General features: G+C 44.7%; 1 protein-coding gene across 8 annotated transcripts in view; it reads left to right on the top strand.

Moving 5' to 3' along the window:
• The window catches only part of XPNPEP3 (X-prolyl aminopeptidase 3), a 50,712-nt gene that overhangs the window by 5,224 nt on the left and 20,581 nt on the right, over window positions 1-24,907 (top strand). For 5 of the 8 annotated variants that reach the window (XR_008308827.1, XR_008308826.1, XR_008308825.1 and 2 more), the window contains exons 3-8: window positions 546-944; window positions 3,233-3,435; window positions 17,798-17,894; window positions 18,439-18,506; window positions 18,791-18,853; window positions 19,949-20,062. Coding sequence is in view for 5 of the 8 variants with exons in the window: in XM_053257119.1 (XP_053113094.1) it covers window positions 546-944; window positions 3,233-3,435; window positions 17,798-17,894; window positions 18,439-18,506; window positions 18,791-18,853; window positions 19,949-20,062 (944 nt within the window). In the remaining 3 variants the exon portion in view is untranslated. The remainder of the gene's footprint in view (window positions 1-545; window positions 945-3,232; window positions 3,436-17,797; window positions 17,895-18,438; window positions 18,507-18,790; window positions 18,854-19,948; window positions 20,063-24,907) is intronic. The other 3 variants (XM_053257120.1, XM_053257121.1, XM_053257122.1) reach the window with 3 other exon arrangements.

The raw sequence follows: 24,907 nt of genomic DNA, 5'->3' as shown, positions 1-24,907 counted from the left end.
GGAATCCTCCTCCCTATTCTCAATTAGGAACTTGGTGTTTCTTGGAGAAATTTTCCTTGGGCGATCAAATATCCCTTCTGACATCATCATAAAAGACCTCTCTGTTAGATATCCAGAAGCTAAAAGTGTAGTATTAACGTTTACCCCTTTTCTTCTCTCTCATAGTCACCAGGTTTCACAGTCTGAAAATGAATGTTCCTATTTCAGTTCACTCTGCTTCCAGAATTCCTTGAAAATTCAAGTTTGCTCCATAACAGTTTTGCATAAATGTTAATTATCGATGAGTTAGTTGGTTTGAGATAGATTTTTTCAGTTATATATGAAAGAGAGATGAACTGAAAATGTGAAGACATGGGAGTAAGAGAAAGAATGGTGAGAAGCCAAAAAGGGGATGTGAAACAAAAGTAGGGTTAGTTGAGAGGAGCAGTAACTTGCTGGAGAAGGGAAAGTTGAGGTTAGAGAGGTGGCATAGCATTGTGAAGTTCAACAGCATGTGAAGAAGATGATTATGAAACAGGAATTGTACTTTTGATTTTTGTTAACAGGGGAAGTAACACCAGGGTTGTCGCAGGTGGAATATGCTCTCCGTAGGCACAAGCTGATGGCTCAGATACACAAAGAAGTGGAAGAGATGGACCACACAGTGATTCTACTATCCAATCCCACCTACTACATGAGCAACGATATTCCATACACCTTCCACCAGGACACCAACTTCCTATACCTGTGCGGATTCCAGGAGCCTGACAGCATCCTAGTGCTGCAGAGTGTGCCTGGCAAACCCTTGCCATCTCACAAAGCCCTGCTGTTTGTCCCACGACGGGACCCAAGCAGAGAGCTCTGGGATGGGCCACGGTCTGGTACTGATGGGGCAGTAGCTCTCACGGGTGTGAATGAAGCATATCCCATAGAGGAGTTTAGACACTTGGTGTCTAAACTGAAAGGTAAGAAAAAGCATACAAGAGATTTGGAATGGTATGACAATTGGCAGTGTGCATTCAATTTTACAGCAGTTTGCTTCCAGATGGAGGGCACTTGAGGAACAGGAGTCCTTCACTAGATCTTTGCAAAGATTTGTCTTCAAGTGTCACCCATATCATTTGCACCTGGCTCTGCAGGGAAGCAAACACTTCCTCTTCTGCACTTGGGAGGGCCTTTAAAGAGAAGTGATGCTGTAGGAAGCCCTAGTAACATTGTGGAAGCTACATGGGAAGTTGTCCAAGGGATGCTGGGAAATATAGTCCTTCCCAGCACTTTCCCCACTGAACTCTATTTCTCAGCATTCCTCACACACCTTCCCGTCAGCTTCCATGACATCACTGGGGTTTTATGCAGTGTTGCTTCTCTTTAAGGGCCCTTCTCAGTGCTGTGCACAGACCACTCTGTAAGCTGTCTCCATGCAAAGGTGCAAATTATTCATCTTCAGCACTTTGAAGCCAAATCTTTGCATAAGCCTAATGCAAGACTCCTGTTTGCATGTCTTCCTGTCTGGCTCTTCTGACATCACTGGGGCTTCTCTCAGCTTTGCTTTCCTTTAAGAGCCCTCCCTGATGTGATGCTCAGACTACTCCGTGCAGAGGTGAGTGTGGGGAGCAGCTTTTTCTGCTTGGACTGGGGGAAGTTGCAAATAATTCAGCTTCGAAGCCAGTTCTTAACAGAGACCGACCTTGCAGTTCTAGCTCTTTAGATTCAACTTCTCCATTCCTTAGCAAAGGAAAGATTTGGTCAACATGGCAGATGCTCCTGTTGCCATGTGATGACCCATTGCTTAGGGATCTTTACTCAGATAGTAGGAAAAATAACCAGATTGATTACTACAGACATGCAATTAATGTAACTTCTCTTTTGTTTCAAGACAAGCTTTTAAGTTGTTATCTGTTTTCTTCTCACAATCCCTTTCTTTGAGCAGTGACCATTAGGGAGGAGGAATGTACACATATGACATTTTTGCAAAGCAGCTACTCAAGATAATTTTTTAGGGAATTTTTTGGCCCATTAAAATCTTCATGCTAGCATATTTATTTATTCATTTATTCATTCATACATTTATTTATTTATTGTTTAATTTTGAATATCATTAAGACTATTTATATATAGTTTTTCACCATAAAATGTTCTTGGCATGGTTTACATAGCAAAAGGCATGAGAAGTTGGTTTCCTGTCTCAAAAGCATTTTACCTATACAACCCCAAGTGTCTCCTCTGCTAACTGGGCAAAGAAGCATCTTTCAAAGTGTTGATTCTCTTTTTTTAAGCAGGGCAAAAGCAAACTGGCCGCTTGGCCCCAGCACAGCATCCCTCCAGCTGCTGTTGCAAGGGTCTACCTTGTGTTCTCTTTTTAGACCATGAACCCTTTGAGGACAGGGACCTATCTTCTCATTATTCTTTTTCTATGTAAACTGCTCTGGAAACTTTTCTGTTGTTGAAAAGCAGTATATAACTGATAGTAATAAGTAACAAAGTAGCTAACAACAAAACAATTAGTAAAAACAACAAAATAGAAGCAGTGGAAGTACAAAAAGCACATTAAAAATTAAACAGAGATACAACTTAAAACCATCATTCACAGGAGATCAGGAAACATCTGCTGAAAACCAGAACACAGGCAGGGAGGGAGCCAGCTGCACCTCACATGGCAAGGAATCCCACATGGTGGAAATCCCTCTTAGGCATCATTGTCACCTGATCTTCAGAAGACAGTGGAATGCACAAGAGAGCCTCTCCAGATCTTAAAGGTTGGGGCAAACTTGTTTGGAAGATGGAAGTCCTTGGAGAATCTTGCTAATAAGACATTTAGAGCTTTAAAGGTATCTTGGTCCAAAGACCTAGTTATCCATGGGATATTTACATTACGGAATCAGATTATCTACCTTGCATAAATATATTTATGTTGTGCTATATCTTTCCTCAATTTATATTTTAAATATACATGCAACGTACTGTCTAAGGAGGTGTAGAACAGGCGAGGGGGAGTTTTAGCTACAGTTATTACTGCTTCCTTTCTGGCAGATCTATCAAATAATATATCCTTATATTGGCTGATAGTTATTTTATCATCTTTTAAAAATAATATCCACAAATTTGCAATGCTGTCAGAAGTTGTGGAAATGACCTTTTTCAGTTGCTCCTTCAAACGATCAGGTCTCTATTGTTTTTGAGGATCTTGCAAATTCTGACTTCCTGAAGTTTATGTTTCATTAATAAAACTGTGTGTTTATATTTGGTTTCACAGATGAATCTAGTATGGTTTGGTATGATGTTGCTAAACCAGTGCATTCACAGCTTCATTCTGATTACCTGTTGCACCTGGCAGAGGTCAAGGCTAGAAGTAAAAACCGTATCCGAGCTGTCAGACACCTAGTGGAAAATCTTCGGCTGATTAAATCTTCTGCAGAGATTGAGAGAATGAAGATTGCTGGCAAGATGACATCTCAGGTATGGGATAATGCAGTGATCTTCACTGTGCTGATCTCGGCACAGTACTGTGCTTTTCTCAGTGTTGGGAGAGCTCTTTAAGAGACACCGAGTTCTACCTTGAGACTCTATGGGGAAAGCACTCGGTGCCCTCAAAATCAGTGCCTTCATTTTCAAAATGTTTGCTCTTCTGAAGTCTAATACATCTGTGTTGGACTTTCTTGGCAATGTCCCACTCGCATGTGGAGAAACAGAGCTGTAATAATGGGTAATGTCAATGACTCTCATATAGACTGGGCGTATTCGCGTGTGGGTATTGACAGAGAGGCCAAATTTCTAGACATGCCAAATGAGTGTGCCTTGGAACATTTGGTTGCAGAACCAACCAGAAAGAAGGTGACCTTGGACTTAATCCTGAGTGGAACTGGTGTGAGATGTCAGAGTTGAAGAACCATTGGGAAACAGTGACCTTAGTGTGATCCAGTTCAGCTTATATGCAAGTGATGCATTGACAAGGAAGTCCAACACAGATGTATAGCACTTCAGAAGAGGAAACTTCTCAAAAGTGAGTGGACTGGTAAAAAGGGAGCTGAAAGGGCAAGTCAGGAGAGTCAACTCATCCCAGAAAGCATGGAATCTATTCAGAACCACAATAATAGTAGCTCAGTTGAAATGTATACCAAGAAGGAGGGGATGTACCACCAAGTTCAGGAAGACGCCAGTGTGGCTAACAAGTGGAGTCAGGAAAGCTATAAAAGGGAACACTTGCTTCAGAAAATGGCAGTCCTGCCCAAATGAAGAGAACAGAAAGAAATATGAACTCTGCCAATATCAGAAGGATAAATCTTACCAGGGAGGCGATTGGACCCTTAGATGAAGAGAGCATGAAAGGGATTATTAAGGAGGAGGAGATTGCAGAGAAGCTGAATGAGTTTTCATGGCGGAAGATACTGTTGTAAATCTGTTAGCTCGGTAACCCAAAAGGATTTACAACCCCCTTCAGCACTCCCCCTGTGAGATAACAGAAAGCAGCAGTGAAACTGCAAGAAGGTAAAGAAAAGAAACGGCTCACAAAGAAAATAGTAAACGAATAAAGTCCCCTGAACTGAACTAAGTAACCACCCCCCTAACAATAACTGAGTCATAAGTGAAAAGAAAACACAAAGCAAGGAATGAAACGAGCGAAGAACACCAGAACAAGTAATTAACGGAACAAAGCAGGAAAGCATAAACAAGGCAAACTGGAACTCGGAAAAGTTTGGAATTTAAATAGCACACTGTCTGCCGCCAGTGAAAGTTGCAAACAGCATCTGAGCAATTGAGAGATGGCTATATATATATATGGCTCAAGAGAACCAGCAGCCAATCAGGCTTCCCCGAGTCAGCACTTCGGCTTCCTCTCTTGTGATCTCCTGCGCCTGCATGACTGCCACTGAGCTTGCCTCTTGAGATGCCTTCTCAAGAGAGATGAAATCCCAGGCTCCTCCCCATCAGAAATCATGTCTGGTAGCTGTTGCAAATCCTCAGCTCCAGAGTCTGGTCTCCCTGCCAAATCCTGTTGCTGTGCCTCTAATCCCTCACTAGCAGGCAAATCCTCCTGCTCTGACTCTTCTGAGTCAGAAGTCTGAGCCATGACAGATACAAGACAGTGTTGCCCACTCCAGAACTGAGCTTCTCAAGCTTGGAGGCTGAAGAACTGGGTCATCCTTAGAGGGGATGTTTTAAACTGCCTTGAAAAACTAAAAATTAACAAATCGCCAGAGCTAGATGTAAACCACCCAAGAGTTCTGAAGGAACTCAAATGTGAAAATATGTAATTTGTCCCTACAATCAGGCTCTACCAGAGGACTGGAAAGCAGTTAATGTAACTCCCATTTCCAAAAAGGCATCCAGGGGGGTTCCAGAAAACTACAGGCCAGTTTGCTTAACCTCTGTGCCGGCCAAGTTAGTGGGAAGCCTACTTAAGGACAAAATTGCTAAACATATAGAAGAACAGGCCTTACTGAAGGAGAACCAGCATGGCTTCTGCAAGAGAAAGTCTTCCCTCACTAACATTTTGGAGTTCTTTGAGAGTGTCACCAGGTATGTGAACAAAGGTGATCCAGTTGACATAGTATATTTGGACTTCCAAAAAGCTTTTGACAAAGTTCCCTACTAAAGGCTCTTGAGTAAACTTAGTACTCATGGAATAAGAGACAGGTTCATGTGTGGATTGGTAACTAGTTGAAGAACCAGAAACAGAGGATAGGGGAAAATGGACAGTTTTCACAATGAAGGGAAATAAGAAATGGGGTCCCCCAGGGAACTGTACTGGGACCAGTGCTCTTTAACTTGTTCATAAATGATCTAGAAGTTGGGGTAAGTGGCAGAGTGGCCAGATTTGCAGATGACACTAAACTATTTAGGGTAGTTAAATCCACAACAGATTGTGAGGAGCTCCAAAAGGATTTCTCAAAACTGGGGGAGTGGGAAACAAAATGGCAAATGCGGTTCAGTGTAAGCAAGTATAAAGTAATGCATATTGGGGCAAGGAAACCCCAACTTTATATATACACTGATGGGATCTGGGCTTTCAGTGACTGACCAGGAGAGAGATCTTGGGGTCATGGTAGACAGCTTGTTAAAGTGTCGACTCAGTGTGCAGCAGCTGTGAAAAGGGCAAATTCCAGGCTAGAGATCATTGGAAGGGGATTGAAAGTACAAATGCTGATATTATAATGTCCTTATACAAATCTATGGTGTGGCCACATTTGGAGTAATGTTTACTGTTCTGCTCACCCTATCTTAAGAAGGACATTGTAGGATTAGGAAAGGTGCAGAAGAGGGCAACTAAGATGATCAGGGACCTGGAGCACCTTCCTTATGAGGAAGGCTACAACATCTGGGGCTTTTTAGTTTGGAAAAGAGGCGGCTACAGGAAGATATGATAGCTGTATAAAATTATGCATGGAGTAGAGAGAAAGAACAGAGATAATTTTTTCCCTCCCTCCCTCCCAGCACTGGAACCCAGGGTCATCCCATGAAACTGAAGGCCAGGAAATGTAGGACCAACAAAAGGAAATATTTTTTCACACAGTGCATAGTTAATCGATGGAATTCTCTGCCACGTGATGTGGTGATGGCCACTAGCTTGGATGGCTTTAAAAGTGGTTTAGACAAAAACATGGAGGACAGGTCTATCAATGGCTACTAGTCTGATGGCTATGGGTCACCTCCAGCCTCAAAGGCAGGATGCCTCTAACTACCAGTTGCAGGGGAGCAACAGTAAGAGAGAGGGCATGCCTTCAGCTCCAGCCTGTGAGCTAGCCAGTGGCATCTTGTGGGCCACTGGAGGAAACCAGATGCTGGACTAGATGGGTCTTGGGCCTAATCCAGTAGGCTGTTTTTATGGATATAAGATGAATTGGATTATATTATTATTATTTATTATTTATTTACACAGTCAGACAGGTGTTATTGACTGGTTTGTTTTATCTAGACATCGAGTCCTTCCCAAGGACCTGGGATGGCTGAGTTTTATTGTCAGTGTTGTTGCTGTTGTTATAGATATTGTCGCAGAATATAGGCTGTTCCCAGTAAAGTTGCTTTTTGTAATTGGCTGATGGTGATTTCTGTGGCCCCTATGGTGTTGAGGTGCTCCTCAAGGTCTTTTGGAACTGCACCCAGGGCGCCAATTACCACTGGGATTATTTTGGTCTTTTTCTGCCACAGCCTTTCAATTTGTAGATTTGTATTTTGTGGTTTTTTTCTATTTCTTTTTCTTCTATTCTGCTATCCCGTGGTATTGCTATGTCGATTATTTTAACTTGTGTTTCTTTCTTCTCGACTACAGTTATATTTTATTATTATTATTATTATTATTATTAATAATTCAGTTTCTACACCACCTTTCCAAAAATGGCCCAGGGATGTTTACACAGAGAAAAAAATAACAAATAAATAAGATGGATCCCTGTCCCCAAAGGGCTCACAATCTAAAAGAAACATAAGATAGACACCAGCAGCAGTCACTGGAGGTACTGTGCTGGGGGTGGATAGGGCCAGTTACTCTCCCCCTGCTAAATAAAGAGAATCACCACGTGAAAAGGTGCCTCTTTGCCAAGTTAGCAGGAGATTACAGTATGGTCAGTGTTCACCAGTGCTTCTACGCTTTGCACCAGATCCTGGACAGCATTCAGGATTAAGTCCAAGGTTGCCTTCTCTGTTGTTGATTCCATGACCTGTGTTCTAAGACACAGCCATTTTGCATGTCTAGAAATTTGAACTCTCTGTCAATACCTGCACATGAATGTGGGGGTAATTGAAGTCATCCATTATTACAGCTCTGTCTCTCTTTGACACCTCTCTGATTTGCTTCTCCAACTCCAGGTCACTCTCAGCGTTTTGATCCGAATGGCGATAGCATGTCCCTAGTAGTCCTTGTATTGTCACCCATAATGATTCTGTGGATGACCCTGCTCCTACTAGATATTCTAGCTTGTTGGAATCTATTCCTCCTTTAATATACAGTGCACCCCACCTACCCCGTCATTTCTGTAGAGTTTGTATCCCGGAATAACCGTATCCCACTTGTTCTCACCATTCCACTAGGTTTCCATTATGCCCACTATATCTATGTTTTTATTAGCAATCAAGCACTCCAGTTCACCCATCTTGGCTCAGAGGCTTCTGGCATTGGCATATAAACACCTATACGCCAAGTCTCTTGCGTTGGCGTGTGCTATCTAAAAGGTCATTTGACCTTTTTTGACCAGCGGTCGTGTGTTTCCATCTGCTCTACTCCTGATTCTACTCTGTCCCCTTCTGTTTTATCTGAAAAGCTTGCACCCTCACACTTCAGGGGATTTTGCTTGCTGAATTAGATACCACCTAGTTCCTGTTGGCAGTCCCCCAGGCATCATTTTAAAAGCTGTTCTGTGACCTTTTTTATTTTAAGCATCAGCAGTCTGGTTCCAGCTTGGTTCTAGCAGAGCCTGTCCCTTTTGTACAGGCTTCGCTTGCTCCAAAATGTATCCCAGTGCCTAACAAATCCAAATCCCTCCTCCCGGCACCATAATCTCATCCACACATTTAGATCCCTCAGCACTGCTTGTCTCGCTGGCCCTGCAAATAGAAGAGGTACAGTGAGGGAAATAAGTATTTGATCCCCTGCTGATTTTGTCTGTTTGCCCTCTGACACAGAAATGACCAGGCTATAATTGGAATGGTAGGTTTATTGTAGCTGTGAGAGACAGAATAACAACAGACAAACCCTCAAAAGCCCAGTGCCCAAAAGTCAGCGATGGATTTGCATTGTAGTGAGGGAAATAAGTATTCGATCCCTTCACAAAAGATGTCTTAGTACTTGGTGGCAAAACCCTTGTTGGCAATCACAGAGGTCAGACGTTTCTTGTAGTTGGCCACCAGGTTTGCACACAACCCAGGAGGGATGTTGTCCCACTCCTCTTTGCAGATCCTCTCCAAGTCAGAAAGGTTTCGAGGCTGATGTTTGGCACCCCGAACCTTCAGCTCCCTCCACAGATTTTCTATGGGATTAAGGTCTGGAGACTGGCTGGGCCACTCCAGGACCTTCATGTGCTTCTTCTTGAGCCACTCCTTTGTTGCCTTGGCTGTGTGTTTTGGGTCATTGTCATGCTGGAATACCCATCCACGACCCACTCTCAATGCCCTGGCTGAGGGAAGGAGGTGCTCACCCAAGATCTGACGGTACATGGTCCCATCCATCATCCCTTCAATGCGGTGAAGGTGTCCTGTCCCCTTAGCAGAAAAAGACCCCCAAAGCATAATGTGTCCACCTCCATGTTTGACGGTGGGGATGGTGTTCTTGGGTTTATAGGCAGCGTTCCTCCTCCTCTACACACGGCGAGTTGAATTGATGCCAAAGAGCTTGATTTTGGTCTCATCTGACCACAACACTTTCACCCAGTTCTCCTCTGGATCATTCAGATGTGCATTGGCAAACTGCAGATGGGCCTGTACATGTGCTGCCTTGAGCAGGGGGACCTTGCGGGCACTGCAGGATTTCAGTCCTTCACGGCGTAGTGTGTTACCAATTGTTTTCTTGGTGACTATGGTTCCAGCTGCCCTGAGATCATTGACAAGTCGTCCCCCCCCCCATGTAGTTCAGGGCTGCTTTGTCACCGTTCTCATGATCATTGCAACTCCACGAGGTGAGATCTTGCATGGAGCCCCAGACCGAGGGAGATTGACAGTTATTTTGTGTTTCTTCCATTTGCGAGTTATCGTGCCAACTGTAGTCACCTTCTCACCAAGCTGCTTGGCGATAGTTTTGTAGCCCAGTCCAGCCTTGTGCAGGTCTACAACCTTGTCCCTGACATCTTTCAACAGCTCTTTGGTCTTGGGCATGGTGGTGAGTTTGGAAGCTGAGTGATTGCTTGCTTCTATGGACAGGTGTCTTTTATACAGGTACTGTAACAAGCTGGGATTAGGAGCACTCCCTTACTGAGGGTGTTCCTCATCTCAGCTCATTACCTGCATATAGTGAAAAGACACCGGGGAGCCTGAAATTTGCTGGTTGATAGGGGATCGAATACTTATTTCCCTCTCTACAATGCAAATCCATCGCTGACTTTTGGGCACTGGGCTTTTGAGGGTTTGTTTGTTGTTGTTCTGTCTCTCACAGCTACAATAAACCTACCATTCCAATTATAGCCTGGTCATTTCTGTGTCAGAGGGCAAATGGACAAAATCAGCAGGGGATCAAATACTTATTTCCCTCACTGTAGCACTTCAGATAATGTTACCTCTCTGCTTCCCTGAGTTTCTCCAGGTCAACCACCTTGGCTTCGAGGGAACAAACTTGTTCCCTGAGAGCCAGCAGCTCTTCATACATATACTACTCTGTGCAATATACTGGGAACCACCCCCTCCCCTACTGGCATTCTACCTTCATAAGTGGTTTTATTGGCTATTTAGAATATATAGAATTTGTTTCCTTTAAAGCTATGTCTTAGCTACAGTTGTCAGCTAATTAAAAGTGTTAAGCTCTGTTCTCCAAGAAGATTACAGAAGTATCTTTCTTCTTGTGCTGGGTGTCTCTGGCGTGATAAAGGGGGACCATTTGTGTGCCTCCCCGCACACTTTCCTGCTAAACTGCTTTGATGTCTGTTAGTAAACTCCTGTTCATAAAGCTCAGGGTAGCAAAGCACCCCTGGTCCGAACTTTGTCTTCTCAAGAGCTGCTTCCAAACTGAGCCACTTCAGGAATGTGGCCCATCCCACAAGCTGTGTGATTTACCTGCAGCTAACCCCCACCCACTGTCTCTTTAGGCCAGGTCTGCTCAACTTTGGCCCCCAGCTGATTTTGGACTACAACTCCCATAATCCCCAGACACAGTGGCCAATAGCTAGGGATTATGGGAATTGTAGGCCAACATCTGCAGGAGGGCCGAAGATGAGCAGGCCTGCTCTAGGGACAACTGAAACTGCCCTGTCAAAAACAAACCCCTAGCCAGCCAAAATTCAAACCCTAGAAAAGACTAGCCCTAATAAACTTGCCTTGTCCATTCCCCCTTGTTTTCTTGTTGATGTATTTGCTTGCTTGCTTGGTTCTTTAGGAAAGAAATCAAACATTTGCTCTGCCTTGTCTTCTCAAGAGCTGCTTCCAGACTGGTTTGGGGATTAATCCCCACCCCTATTTGATTCAGGGCTTCAAGGTGTTCTCAGTTTTCTTTGATGCAAATTGAAGCAGTTGCTGTAATCTGGGGCTGGAGCTCTGCCCCTTCCTCACTCCTCTCCACTGCCCTAACACCTTTATTTATTTATTTATTTATTCGATTTCTATACCGCCCTTCCAAAAACTTCTCAGGCGGTTTACCCAGAGAAATAATAAATAAATAAGATGGATCCCTGTCCCCAAAGGGCTCACAATCTAAAAAGAAACATAAGATAGACACCAGCAACAGTCACTGGAGATACTGTGCTGGGGGTGGATAGGGCCAGTTTACTCTCCCCCTGCTACATAAGAGAGAATCACCATGTTAAAAGGTGCCTCTTTGCCCAGTTAGCAGGGGTTACCCATGTGGACAAGAAACAGGATGGCTACTCTTATTTTTTTCCCGGGTGATAAAGGCTCTCATACAGGCTTACTATATAGGGAACTGGAGTACTGCCTTTTCTTTGGAGCTGAGATGGGCCCAGATCCATGGCAGGCACCTAAGCTGATCTCCCTTGCTCCCAAGTAGGCCCAATGAGGGAGGCCTTCGACCTCTAGATAAACATTTCACTGCTGATGCTGGAGCTCACCCCTGCCTCACTATCAGCAACTCTCCTGGGGTTCTGGACACAATGATGGGGGTTTGGAGGGGTGGATCAGAGGGTCAATTGAGGAGTGCTGGATCACCTGCATTCCTGTGTTCTTCCAGTGGGGCTTGGTGGAATGGGTGAATTCCATCTGTTTTGGATTTATGATTCCTGGGAAACTCTTCTTGGTGGAGGGCCCCCTGGTATTTGCTTCTCTCCCAAGGAGGCCTCATCAAGGCTCCAGCCTGGGAGGGTTCTCCTCCCATTCCCTCCTGTGTGAGGAATTAGGGCAGGTACCTTACCTAAGATAGTTTCTGCAATTTTTATCTATCTATCTGTCTATGAATTTGTATGTGCGAAATAAAGTCAGACTTCCCAATTACCTACAGATACCAAATGTTGCATACACAATCCTGCCACCTAAATTAGCTGAATGTACTATTCTCAGCTGCTAGTTTTGAGGACATCTCATGTGGGTTATCCTCTCCACATGCTCCAGAGGACAGGACAAACAATCTAGGCAGAGCCTTTAAAAGACAGGAGAGGATAAACCCTCCCAGTTTAGTTTGTCCTGCTTCGCTCCAGAGAAGGCCGTTTGTTTCCAGCTGCCTGCTTCTAGCTCTCCCTTCTAGGCCTTTTCCCCTTTTCTTTCCCATTCTTCTGTGCTTGCCACCTTTCTGCCTTAACAATTCTTCAACCCTTATCTTTGCCTCATCAAAAAAGAGAGAGAGCCCTTCATTTGTTCCTTCCCTCTCCATTGTGTGCTTATTTCCTCTATTCTCTCCTTCTCCCGCTTTTACCTCATGGAGCCAAAGAGAACGGGTATTCTCCATGTTCTTATGCCCAAAGGAAAGAATCCGTCACCTCAGCATGAAAAGCAGCTTCTCCATGCCATGCAAGTGCAATGGAAGCTTCAGGACCACTGCGATCCACATGGTCCGTGCCGGAGTCCAAGAGGGGGCAAGGCTCTTCTGGAGCTCTGAAAAGGTCCACAGATGACCTTGCGGCCTCAGTGACCTGCGCTAACAAGTGCTTCCATCCCTTGCCCCCCTCTGAGCCTCAGGAAGAGCCCAACATCGTCATCCTGGAAGAGGTTGTTCCAGTCGCCCCCACGGGCCCGAACACCCTCCCCAGAAAACGGAGCCTCCCCGCCAGCCATCCCGTGGGTCTGAGGTCATCCGCAGCCAGACGCTTCCGCTCCTTCCTCCTCTGAAGTGCTCCTGCCACAAGCACAGCTTGCAGGGCAGGAAGACGATACACAGCCACCTGTTCTGCTGCTTCTGCCTCTGCCCTCACTGACTCCTGGGGCAGCAGAGCCCCCAAAACTCCACCTCACTCGACCCCCAGCTCCCTTCGAGGACAACAACACAGGCACTACTCCAGGCCCGGTAGCCCCAGCACCCAGAGGATCGGTGAGTCCACAGCCGGCTGGCCCTTCACCCCGCTGTCCTCCTGCTCTGCCCAGAGGGCCCATCCTGTCTCCTTCCAACCCAGCAGCCCCCACCTTACTCGAAGATATGCCCAATGCCTGACAGGCTTGGTTCATGGAGGCTATACACTCCTTCCTCGAGCAATTCCAGCCAAAACAACCCGAAAAGAAAAAGTGCAGGCATATGAAAGAATCTATCTCTTTTGAGTACGCTTCCCCCTCATCTTCTTCTTAAGAGTCTTCTGAGAGCCCTGAAAGGTCAAAAAAAGTCACATAAGTGTAAAAGGTGCAGCAAACAGAAGAGGGTAAAAAAAAAGTCCAAACACCAGTCCAAACATAATTGCAAAAGGGCCAGTCCTCATTCCTCGGATATCTCTGATTACAGCTCTCCAGAGCCCCACCCCGGGGGGCCAACAGCCCCTGTGGCGCCCCCAGCACCCCTTTTGCCCCGAGACCTACCAGATGGCGCTCCACCCACCCCCACTAATGGCCCGGACTCGAGGGAAGAGGGTGAATGGTCAGATGGCCAACAAGTTTTTTTTAAAAATGTTTTATTTTTTTATATATATATTTTTTTAATTTAAACATATTTTTATACTGCCCAAAACTCACGTCTCTGGGTGGTTCACAACAAGCAAACAAACAAAAAGTTAAAACATTAGTTAAAATAAATGACAACAGAAAACTTAAAACAGTAGTTAAAACAAAATAAATGATATAGTAAAAGTTAAAACATCACAACGATTTAAATTTTAAAATAACATTTTAAATTGATGTTAAAACAATACTTAATTAAAATCCTGGGTGAATAGGTGCATCTTTAAAGACTTTTAAGAAGTTGTCAGAGACGAGGAAGCTGTTATTTCAGCAGGGAGCACGTTCCAAAGCTCTGGAGCAGCAGTGGAGAAGGCCCATCCCCGAGTAGCCACCAGACGAGCCGGTGGCAACTGCAGATGGACCTCTCCTGATTATCTCAGTGGGCAGTGGGGTTCATAACAAAGAAGACGTTCTCTTAAATACCCAGAGCCTAGTCTTCCCACTCATCTTGCAGGCTCCTTCCACCTGAGGATTTCTCTCAATTGCTCCTCAAGACACTTTACACCCTGGGCCTGCATTCAAACATGTGTAAAGACACCTCCGCCCCTTCCAGGGAGTCACTGGTGCTATCTACCTCTTCCTCTAATGACCCCCTTTTTCCTCTTCCCAAAACCTTTTCCAAAGTAGTGAAACAGAAGTGACAGGTGCCTGCCTCTTCAAAAATGACTGTCGCCATTGTTTCTAAACAGTATGCGTTTGTTTCTTTGGCAGCAGCTCTGTTCCAACCCACCCCCCCAAGTCGACGCCCCAGTGGCTACTCTGACCTTGGGGGCAATCCTGACCAAAGACAGGAAGTCTTCACTGAAGGATCCCACCAAAAAGAAGTTAGAATCCCAGCTTCAGAAAAACACAGACACCATCTCAGTATGCATCAAAGCTTCCACTGCTGCCTCCATCGTATCTGCTCTGGTCCGATGAGTCCAGAGGTGCTTCAGTCTCCAACTCCAGATCCATTGCGAGACAGAGAAGTTATCTTAAATATCTAGAAGGCGCAGGCTTTCATCACTGATGCCACCTTGGATGAAGACGGTGGTCTTGGTGGATCAGAACATGGAGATATGCCTCCAAGAGGTCCATCGATGCCAGGAAGTCCCCATGGTGCAAGGCTTCCGAGATGGAGCGGGTGATCTTCATGCGGAACCTTTGGCTCTTTGTCCGTTTCACCTACAAGAATCTCCATTACCAATACACTGCCCTTCCATTTGGCCTCTCCTCAGTGCCTTGGATCTTCACGAAGACCCTGGCCCCCCGGTGACCTACATGCGCCTCCAAAAGAGCCGGGTCTTCGCTTGCCTGGACGATCTCCTGGTCCAGTCACCCTATCTCGTCTCAGCCCAGAGAGACCTCGATTCTCATCTCCCATGGTTTCCATGTGAACGTGGCCAAGAGCAACTTGATTCCCTTCAACAAGATCTTGCACCTGGGAATTATCATAGACACCCTGACTGATCGCCTCTTCCTGCCTCAGGACTGGATAGACAAGCTTCAGTCCCTCATTCGACAGGTGCTACTTGCAAGTTCAGTCCCATTGCTCTCCCCAGTCCAACTCCTGGGACTGATGGTTTCCTCTCTGGACATGGTCCCTTGGGCATGCTCCACCTCTGGCCCTTGCAGTGGTTTCTCCTCCCTCACCAGTTGGCCATTTCACAAAGCAAACACATTAGAATAGAGCTCTCCCCATCAGTCAGAGGTTCCTTGAACTGGTGGCGTCTGGATTCCCACCTGAACACAGGCCGTCACTTCCTGGATCTGCCACACACCATCATCACAACAGACACCAGTCTCTCCAGTTGGAGAGCCCCGTGCCTCAATCTCTTGACCCAAGGCATATGGTTCCCTCAAGAAGCAAGGCACAGCATACACTGGTTGGGCCATCTGACTGGCCCTTCTGGCTTTCCAGGACAGGATACTTCACCATCACATCCTTATCTGAATGGACAACACAATGGCCAAGGCCCATGTCATTCGCCAAGGCGGGACTTGCTCCAAGTCATTACATGCTGAAGCAGTCTTTCTGTTCTGCGCGGAGATGCATGTCGCCTCCCTTCTAGCCCATCACATAATTGGCTCCTTGAACACCCAAGGGAATTGGCTCAGATGGCAAGATCTCCATCCAGCAGAATGGAAGTTCAATCTCCAGGTGTCCCAAGAACTCACTCTCTGCCAGGGCTGGCCGATGGTGAACCTATTCTCCTCCCAGTCCAACTCTCAGCTTCCAAGATTCTTCTCCCACTTCTCCTGCAACAGAGCAGAAGCAGTGGACTCCCTGTCAGCAGGGTGGCCACAGGAACTCCTACATGCATTTCCTCCAGTGCCACTCCTGAGCCGCCTGCTCCGCTGCATTCACCTGCTCCACGCAGAAGTTATCCTCGTGGCTCCCTTCTGGCCAAGGTGTCCCTAGTTTCCAAAAGTCCTTCATCTCGCCATGGCAGGATCCTGGTTCCTGCCCTCAGTGCCAGATCTACTCAGCCAGGGCCCAGTACCACAATCCAGCATGGTTCAGGCTTGCTGCCTGGTGACCAAATGCAATCTCCTAGGGTGACATGGTTACACTCCCAGGGTCTTAGACACAATCCTTGCCTCCAGATGGGTCTCAGCTAACTGCATTTACCAGATTACCTGAAAGGTTTTCCTTCACTGGTGCCACCAACACAGTACAACTCCGGAAAGCTGCGAAATTCCTCAACTTCTTCACTTCCTACTGGACAGCCTGGACAAAGTGCTTAGGGCGAATACTATCAAGCAGCATTCAGCCGCCCTAGTCCCTCTCCTTGCCCCATCCACGAGTAGAAATATCCAATCTCACCCTCGCTTACATCGCTTTGGGGTGCCATGCTGTCTTCCCTTCCAGTGGTCCACAGATTTCTCTCCTGGGAGCTCCACAAGGTTCTTTGGATCCTTCATACTCCTTCCTTCGAACCTATAAAGTCTATTCCACTGCGGATACTTTCCTTCAAGCTCATCTTTCTTGTTGCCATCACTTCTGCCCGGAGGATCTCAAAACTCAGGGCCCTCTTCGCGATTCCTCAACTCTGTGTCTTCTCCCATGACTCCATTCGGCTGATTCCCGACCTGTCTGTTCACCTGAAAGTCTCGTCAGTCTTCCACAGGTGGCAAGATGTAGTTCTCCCTTCCTTCTGCCCCAGGCCTACTGCACCCAATGAGAAACAGTGGCATAAACTTGACGTACATCGTTGCCTAAAAACCTATATCTCCAGGACTGCTATAACAGAGTCTCTTTTTGTTTCGTTTCTCCCAGCCACCATGGGCCAATCCATGCTCTCTGCTACCTTGGCCCATTGAATCAAGGCATGCATTGCCTTGACTTATGAAGTCCAGCATCTTCCACGTCCTATGCGAGTCACGGCCCATTCCACTCATTTGGCAGCCACTTCTGCAGCCTTTTCCACCATTGCCCCCTTGGATGAAATCTGCGGGGCCGCCACGTGGTCTTCTCCTTCCACTTTCATGAGACACTACAAGTTGGATCTCTTCAATTCTGCCCAGGCCGCCTTCGGCAGATGAGTCCTATAGCAGGTCCTTCCGACCCAGTAGCCAGGGATGCTCCCACCTGGGGTCTCTTAGGTGTGGCATGACCCACGTGAGATGTCCTCACCCAGCACCCGAAAAAGGAACATTGGTCACTCACGATGAAGGCCTCTTCTGACTTCTGGTGTCGAGGACATCTCGACCCACCCTGGGGCGTCCACAGCTACTGGTCAGCAGTTTTTTCTTCATTTGCCTCTTCCCTCAGTCTCTGCAACTGTGCTTGTCTGTTATTTTCCGTGCCTACTAGTTCTTTTACTTCCTTTTCTAGAAGTTTGGCTTGTCAAAACAGAACTGGAAGGGGCTATTCTCTCCCGCCTTTTAAAGGCTCTGCCTAGATTGTTTGTCCTGCCCTCTGGAGCATGCGGGGAAGATAACTCACTTGAGATGTCCTCGACACCAAGAGCCAGAAGAAGCCTTCCTGGTAAGTGATCAGTGCTCCTCTTTGTACACTGGAATATGCTGGAGAAAAGGTTTGGTTTTTTAAAATGTATTTTTTAGAAGAAATTCTGAATATAATCATCATATTTTAACTTATTGTTCTCAACAGATTTTTAGCATCAATAATCAGATCAATAATTCCAAAATGGCATCATGCCCAAGAGAAGCAGAAGATCTTAGAGTCAGGTTCAAATTTACCATACATGGTAATTATTCAATAAAAGGAATAATTTTTGAAGTTGAAATCCTATAAATTTCAAACGGTTCTTTTACTTCCTTTTTGCAAGCACATTTTCAAACATTATGTTTCAAACATTCTGTTACCTATATTTAATTGCTTGAACTTTCTTGTATGTGTAATCTACGCAAAATAACTTTGCCCGGTCAAAACAGACCTTGCCTACTAGTTAAAAATAATTGAATGGTGTTTTTTGGTTTTAATGTGCTGCCCAATTAATCAGGAAAGCCTTTTTAGCCTATTAACTCTTTAAAACCAGTTTAACTATTTTGCAACCATTATAATTAGCATATCATTTTAATGAACATGGTAGATGCCAAACACAGTTGATGAGCATGTGAGAATTTGGATGGCGAAGGGCTGTAGCTCAGGAGTAGAGCAAAGCTTTGTATGTAGAGCAAAGCTTTGCAAGAGTAGAGCAAAGTTTTGCAGTTTCATACCATGAGACCCTCATTGTAATGGCCTAGGGCTAACTAATACAATACATCTGGTGCGTTCTTTTGTAACCTCAGATCATGGAAATACTGCTAGACAGAGTACTTCGATCACTAGTCCTGTTCAATGTGAAGCAGGTATGCAGGTATTTATCTTTGCAAGCTGCAACGGACTCTTCTGTTGTTTTATTCAGACATCATAAAATGTGAAAAATCTGAATTAGTCCTTGGCGGGGCGGGGGGGGGACCATTGTCCATTGCAAGTTGATTTCAATTCTTCGTTTGCAGAATAATGTAATGAAGGGGATATACCTTTGAAAAAGCCTTTGTTTTTGAGTTATTTGACCTAAGGTAGTGAACTTGAAAAGGACTCGTTCTCCAGTCTGACAAGGCTTGTTCACCAAAAGTTCTTGTTGCTGCTTTTTGACAGGCATTTATAGAGACAATGTTTGCAAGCAAAGCTCCAGTGGATGAAGCCTTTCTTTATGCAAAGGTATGTGCCTGGCTGGGTCCTGGCCCATTGTTCTTCCTTCAGCTGATTCTTGCATTGAACTCTTAGAGGTTTCTGTGAACCCCCAGGGGACAGTAAGAAAGACCTTCACTCTGTTGGCATGGTTGATGCATCTTTCCCTAAATATTCCATCTGCTGAAGAGCCTGTTCTCTAAAGGGATTCCAGTGATGGAGGTGAGGTTTTAGCAAACGTCCTGATAAATCGGAAGTGTTGCTTAAAATGGTGTGTGTTTTAATACAATTAAAAAATCAAAGCATTTGTTCTATTTACATTCATATACACAGGTATTTATACCAACATACCCTCAAATGTTGTCTCCCTGTGTGCCATGAAAAACTTGTGTGCCATAAAGAAAATGGCATCCACACAAACCTAGAAGTCTCTGTTCCCTTCATAAGGAACAAATTGTCTAAGGTCTGAATAGAGCTTGCCATGAAGAAACTGTGACTTGTGATAAAGAGAGAGGAGCACCTCCTAGGTTTTTTCTATGCTTCTTTGATCTCCTGCAGGAAATCCTTTGACTTTCTTGTTGTCCTTAAAAAATTGGTTTCTGCCTATGGTAATAACGCTGAAATTAAAATTATTGTGGAGCCCAATAAACACATCCAGTGTTAGAACTGTCAGAGGCCAGGTGAATTCAATCAGCTACTAAGTTCCAGACACTTTTCTTTTTCTTTCTTTCTTTTCTTTCTTTTTTTGGAGGGGGGAGCCCATCAAAACCCAGAAACATCATTTTGCTGCCTCAGGGGACAGCAGGCTCTTTGTATTCATTGGCTGTAGACTGATTTGCTCATATATGTATATCTTGTTTTATTTTTCCACCAGGGAGATTAAGGCAGTTTATAAGGATTTGTCCCATTTTTTCCTCACAACAGACTGTGAGGTACATCCATGGCTGTGGAGCAATTTGAACCGAGATCCCTCTCATACAAATCCAGCATTCAGTCCTATATACTTCACACTAGTTGTATGGACTTCTAACGTGTACCCAGATTTTTAAAAAGGCAAAGGGGCAGGAACTTGTATTGGTTTGTCAGAATTAATGGATGTCCTCATTTCCAACTTAATTATTCTAGTTTGAATTTGAGTGCCGGGCTCGTGGTGCAGACATTTTGGCTTATCCCCCTGTTGTTGCTGGTGGCAACAGGTCCAACACCTTGCATTATGTGAAAAACAATCAGCTCATCAAGGTAACCAAATAGATTCTAATGCTTCTTTCTGCAATGTATTGATACTATATCTCTGTGAAAATCAGCGAAACTATTTGGAAATGCATCTGTTTTGGAAAGCACCTAATTGATGCTTGCTGTGTGCTGTAAGGATGTGCAAGGTCTGGCGGGCAGATGGTTTGGTGGTGTGGCGGGGAGTTACCTTTTAAAGAGCAGAGAGGGTAGTCTTACTAACCACCACCCCCGTCGCTGTGCCCAAAATAGCTGCGTAGGGGAGCAGCATACTTTCTTGCTGCCCCAGTCAGCATCAGACTGGAAGTGGCCGGTGCATGTACATGACATGGCATGCACATGCGCACTGGCCACTCCTGGTCTGACACTGACCGAGGCAGCAAGAAGGTACGCTGCTGCCCCGTGCAGTGATTTTGGGCACGGTGTCAGTAGGGGAAACGTGGCGGCAGGGGATAAGAGCACCCTTCCTGCTCCTTAAAGGTAACCCCCACCACCAGACCATCCAAACTGCTGGACCTCTGAACCAGTTTTGGGGTCCATAAAAGGACCGCTGAACTGGTTCGTGCACATCCCTAGTGTGCTGTTCAAACTGCAAAGTTCTGACTTGTGCTTCCTGAGTGTGTATCCACACTATGTCCTGGCATGGTGAGTGGAACATGGAATGGAGTTATGGTTAAGAATGTGCCTTAGCAGAGACTGAGCTGTTGAATGGCTCTGCAGTCTCCCTTGCTTGTTTTACCTACTTGTGTCACTCGATTCCCAGAAGAGGAGAGTTTTCATGTTTTCCTTAGCAGTTGTCCCCTATACAAAGAGAGGGTAGTCTTACTGGTTATTTTATTTATTTATTATTAGATTTATACACCAGCTTTCATAAAATTATCCCAAGCCATAGATGGGACTTAATGTTGGGCAGTGGAAGCTTCATTGATTCTCAGTACTTCCATCAGACTTGGCTTTGAAAGAATAGGCATACCCTTTCAGAAACAATAATCTAAGCTTGCCAAACACAAGCTTCCTTTACTAATTCTCTATGGGCCAATTCAAATGATACTAACTCGAGCACACATAAAAAAAGAGGGGGCACACCAAGAGTAGGCCCATTGGGACATCCTTTATGGAGGTACTGATCCCTTCCTGGCAGGTCTCTTGATTGTGTGTGGGGGCTGTTAATCCAAATGGCCCTTAATCATGTGCTACAAATACTTGTATTGAGAATCAGTGAAGCTTCCACTGCCCAACATTAAGTCCCATCTATGGCTTGGGATAATTTTAGGAAAGTTGGTGTATAAATCTAATAATAAATAAATGAAATAACAATAAAATGGCTTGGTTTCCTCTGAGCTGGAAAACTAGCTGCTGTTAAAATGTAAACTTCTTGTCCTGTTTTGACCATTAGATATTTAAAAGTCCAGGTTTTTCTAGTGTTAGCTGTGTTGTTTGTTTGCTTGCTTAGGGGGATTGAGTCTTCCTTTCTACTCTGACAATATCCAAGGCAACTTACAATCAGAATAAAAAATACAACTCAATAAGAACATCAAAAATAAACCAATCTAATAAAAGAGCAAATAAACCAGTAATAGCTGTTCCTCCTGCTGCCCCCCAGAGGCCTCAGGTGTTACTGCTGCTCCTGCTCCAACTGCAGCTCTTTAAAGGTTCTATGATGGGCATGGGAAACATACCTCTCCACGCCCCATGCCTGGGGTGTGTTACCTAGTAAACAGGCCAGGTCATTCCAGATGTTTTTGTCTCTGAGGATGGAGCAGCTCCTGACGTGGACTGCTGTCTCGTTCATGGCTCCTGACTCTTCCTGGCAACAATGGTGTTGGATGATGCGTCTTGACGGGAGGGTGTTGTAAGATGTCCACTCCCCAAGCCTTAGCTGTTACTACCATGGATCACACGTGTACCAAATTTCAGTTCTCTGGCTGGTCTGGAAGCCGTAGTAGCCCAAGAACTCAGAGCACCCGAGGCAAGGTGCCAAATGCTGCCTCCCCTCTGCATACATGTGCTTACCTTTTGCATGTGTGTGGTGGCTGCAGCGGCAGCTGCTTCTCTAGTGCAAATGCGTGCACAGATGCGAACGTGCAGCCCCTCCACAGCTTTTTTGAAATACTTGCTACTGCTACTACTGCTGCCTGCTTTGGTACACACCACCAAGGGCAGTTGAGTATAGTAGACACCCCACAGAGCACCTTCTATACACTGCTGCTCTTTCATTATCTCCTCTTCTGATTCCTCCTTTGCTTTGCTAGCCTGACAAGGGAGATAGGAAGGTGTGTGTTGGGCTACAAGGAGGCAGCGGCAGCGGCAGCAGAGGATCCTCTCACTGTGACTCTTTGCAAAGAAGTAAAAGGCCATTCTAGTGGTGGTGGGTGGAAGAGGGAAGCAGGGGGCACCGGGAGGGGGGGCATGTTGCCTGCCCTGTGGTGCCCCCAAAATGTACCACTTGAGATGAGCATCTTAGTTTGCCTGGTGAGGGAACTGCCCCAACTGGACTATGTAGAAATGTCTCCCTATAAGACTTTCCTAGAAATAAGGATTATTTGGGTCACTTGTGTACTAAATTAACCTTACTTGACAGTGTGGAAGTACTTTAGCAATTTTAAGGTATAATTTGATCCCCAGTTTTGAAAGAAAGCTTTACAAATATCCAATTTTCATATTTTGCTAGTAATTGTGGTATCTTGAATATGTATATCAAATTTTAGCTCTCTAGGTCTTGTATAAGTATTGGTAAGTGAATGCCTCAGTCGAGGCCCCAGCAACTTCATATATTATATTTCTTCTTACCTACCTGTAATCAGTCTTGGTTGATTGACAAAAAGAGAGTAAGAAGATGTTGCAGGTAACAAATTTATTTGAAAGTAGAAGAGGGATCTTTCTGACAAAGCCAACTTCAGAAAATCTAGAAAAACGTTTCGGAGAAAATTTCAAAAGAGCCTGCTTCTGTATCAAACTCTCGTTTGCTCCTGTAATGGGTTAGATAACCATTGAAATGTCATCAGCTTGACAGGTTAAAAGTTCCAGTCAGATACTTCGGCTGCCTCATCCGATTCTGAAATCTTTAATGTTATGATCTCTGTAAGCTATTGCTGTTCAGAGATGTTCTGCTAATCATGTGGTTCAGCCAAATTACATGGCTAGTTCCTATAACAGTGATACCACCAAACATCAAGCCTTGGTGGTGCTAGTGTGAAAATTAACCACATTTGTCTGGCTGAATTCCTTGATTGATAGTTACATGTATTAACTTTTGTGATGAGAAGCTCTGATCACACAAAGGCAGTTTTGTAATGGTTACTATCTCACTAAGGTAGTGCATGAATTGGGCCTTTGAGAGGAGTTAAAGTGAAAAAGCAAGACTTTGAACTCTTTTCTGCTCCTGAGTGGTTTATTGATTGAGCATTACTAGAATAAAGCCTGCCCCATCCCACTTCAGGGCACTTTGTCCTTCCTGTGCCTGTGGAGGAGGTCCACTTCCTCTCTAGAAAGAAGAACAGAGAGCTTCAGGGATATTCTCACACAACTGTCCTGAACATGATCCTCTTGGTCGAAAGAAAAAAAGTGGAATTTATTTCTGTAAATAAAGATATTTGCACAAAACAGAAGTCATGCATGTTCCTGCTTAAGGGACCCCTACAGAATTACTCCAATACTAGCTTCTTGCATATGGATGTTTTTGTATGAATGATTGTATATGCATTCATTTTAAAAGCGAACCTGCACTCAAGTGAAGAGTACAGGTAGGAAGTGTACTATGTGTGTTGAACATCATGTGTGAATAACTGCACATGTCTACAGATCTATGTGTGCAGACACTCTACACAGCTGCACAGGCACTGAATATAACATGCGAATCAAGCTACTGTTTGCCCTTGTTGATGTATATGCAGGGTCAGAGTCCAATATCTTATTGTGCTGTTGTTTATTGAGAAGTTGGTTTCCTCAGAAGTAAACGTTCTCTCCCCTTCCACTTTTCCTTACAGTGAGGCTGGCGACTGTGGCCAGTTGATGCCTGTCAGTCTCCAAAATCATAATGCTTCTGAACAGGTGACTCATAGTCACTAGGAAAAAAAGGAGGCTTCAGTGACTGGGGGAGGGGTCTCTCCTCTTTTTACTTGTGGGATGGGGAAATATAGGAATGATAATGAACAGCTGAAGCCCAAGGCACCTCTTTGCAAAGACAGCAGGCATACTCTTTCTTGCATAGCACATTATTGGTGGGACTCAGCAAAACAAGCTCTTAAAAACTTAAAAACAAGCTCTTTTATCTTCACTCTTCCCTTCTGGAACTTAAGAACTCTGTTCACAGCTGTTCTGAAATGGACGTTGAGGTTCACCAGAACAACAAAGTCTTTTGTAAGTGCTCCATTCGGTTGAGCTAAACTGTCCCAGAAATCACAGCCAGATTAATAAATGGTATTATTGAAACCATTTATTGATGCCAAAAGACCCAGGCTGCAGGTGGGAGTTCCAGCCGATTATCCTTGCTAAATTACAAAAGAAAAACTATACAGTACTTAATATTTAAAATATTACAAGTGATCTCTAGTTTTTATAGAATCCCACCAAATATGGTTCTTTGACCACTGATGTTAGCGTGAATAGGAAGGAATGATATTGCATAAGAAGTGGAATATCTTATACAAAAGATTCATAATCATGAATCTAATTTATTTCTCATCTTAGTGAGTGGAAGCAGGGTTATCTTTACTTTGTTCATTTGTTTTAATATTGATGTTCCACCTTTCAGCTGAATGCCTCCCCAAAAGCGCTTGCAATTAAAATCCATCACAAAACTCATGGAGATGGTACCAGAACAGTAACCGTTCAATTTAAAGTAGTAAGTCAGTA

This window comes from Hemicordylus capensis, chromosome 5 (genome assembly GCF_027244095.1).
Source record: "Hemicordylus capensis ecotype Gifberg chromosome 5, rHemCap1.1.pri, whole genome shotgun sequence".
In the NCBI taxonomy this organism is placed as follows: Eukaryota; Metazoa; Chordata; class Lepidosauria; order Squamata; family Cordylidae; genus Hemicordylus; species Hemicordylus capensis.
The sequence above is the reverse complement of the archived record's forward strand: the minus strand, read 5'-3'. Positions and strand labels throughout refer to the sequence as shown.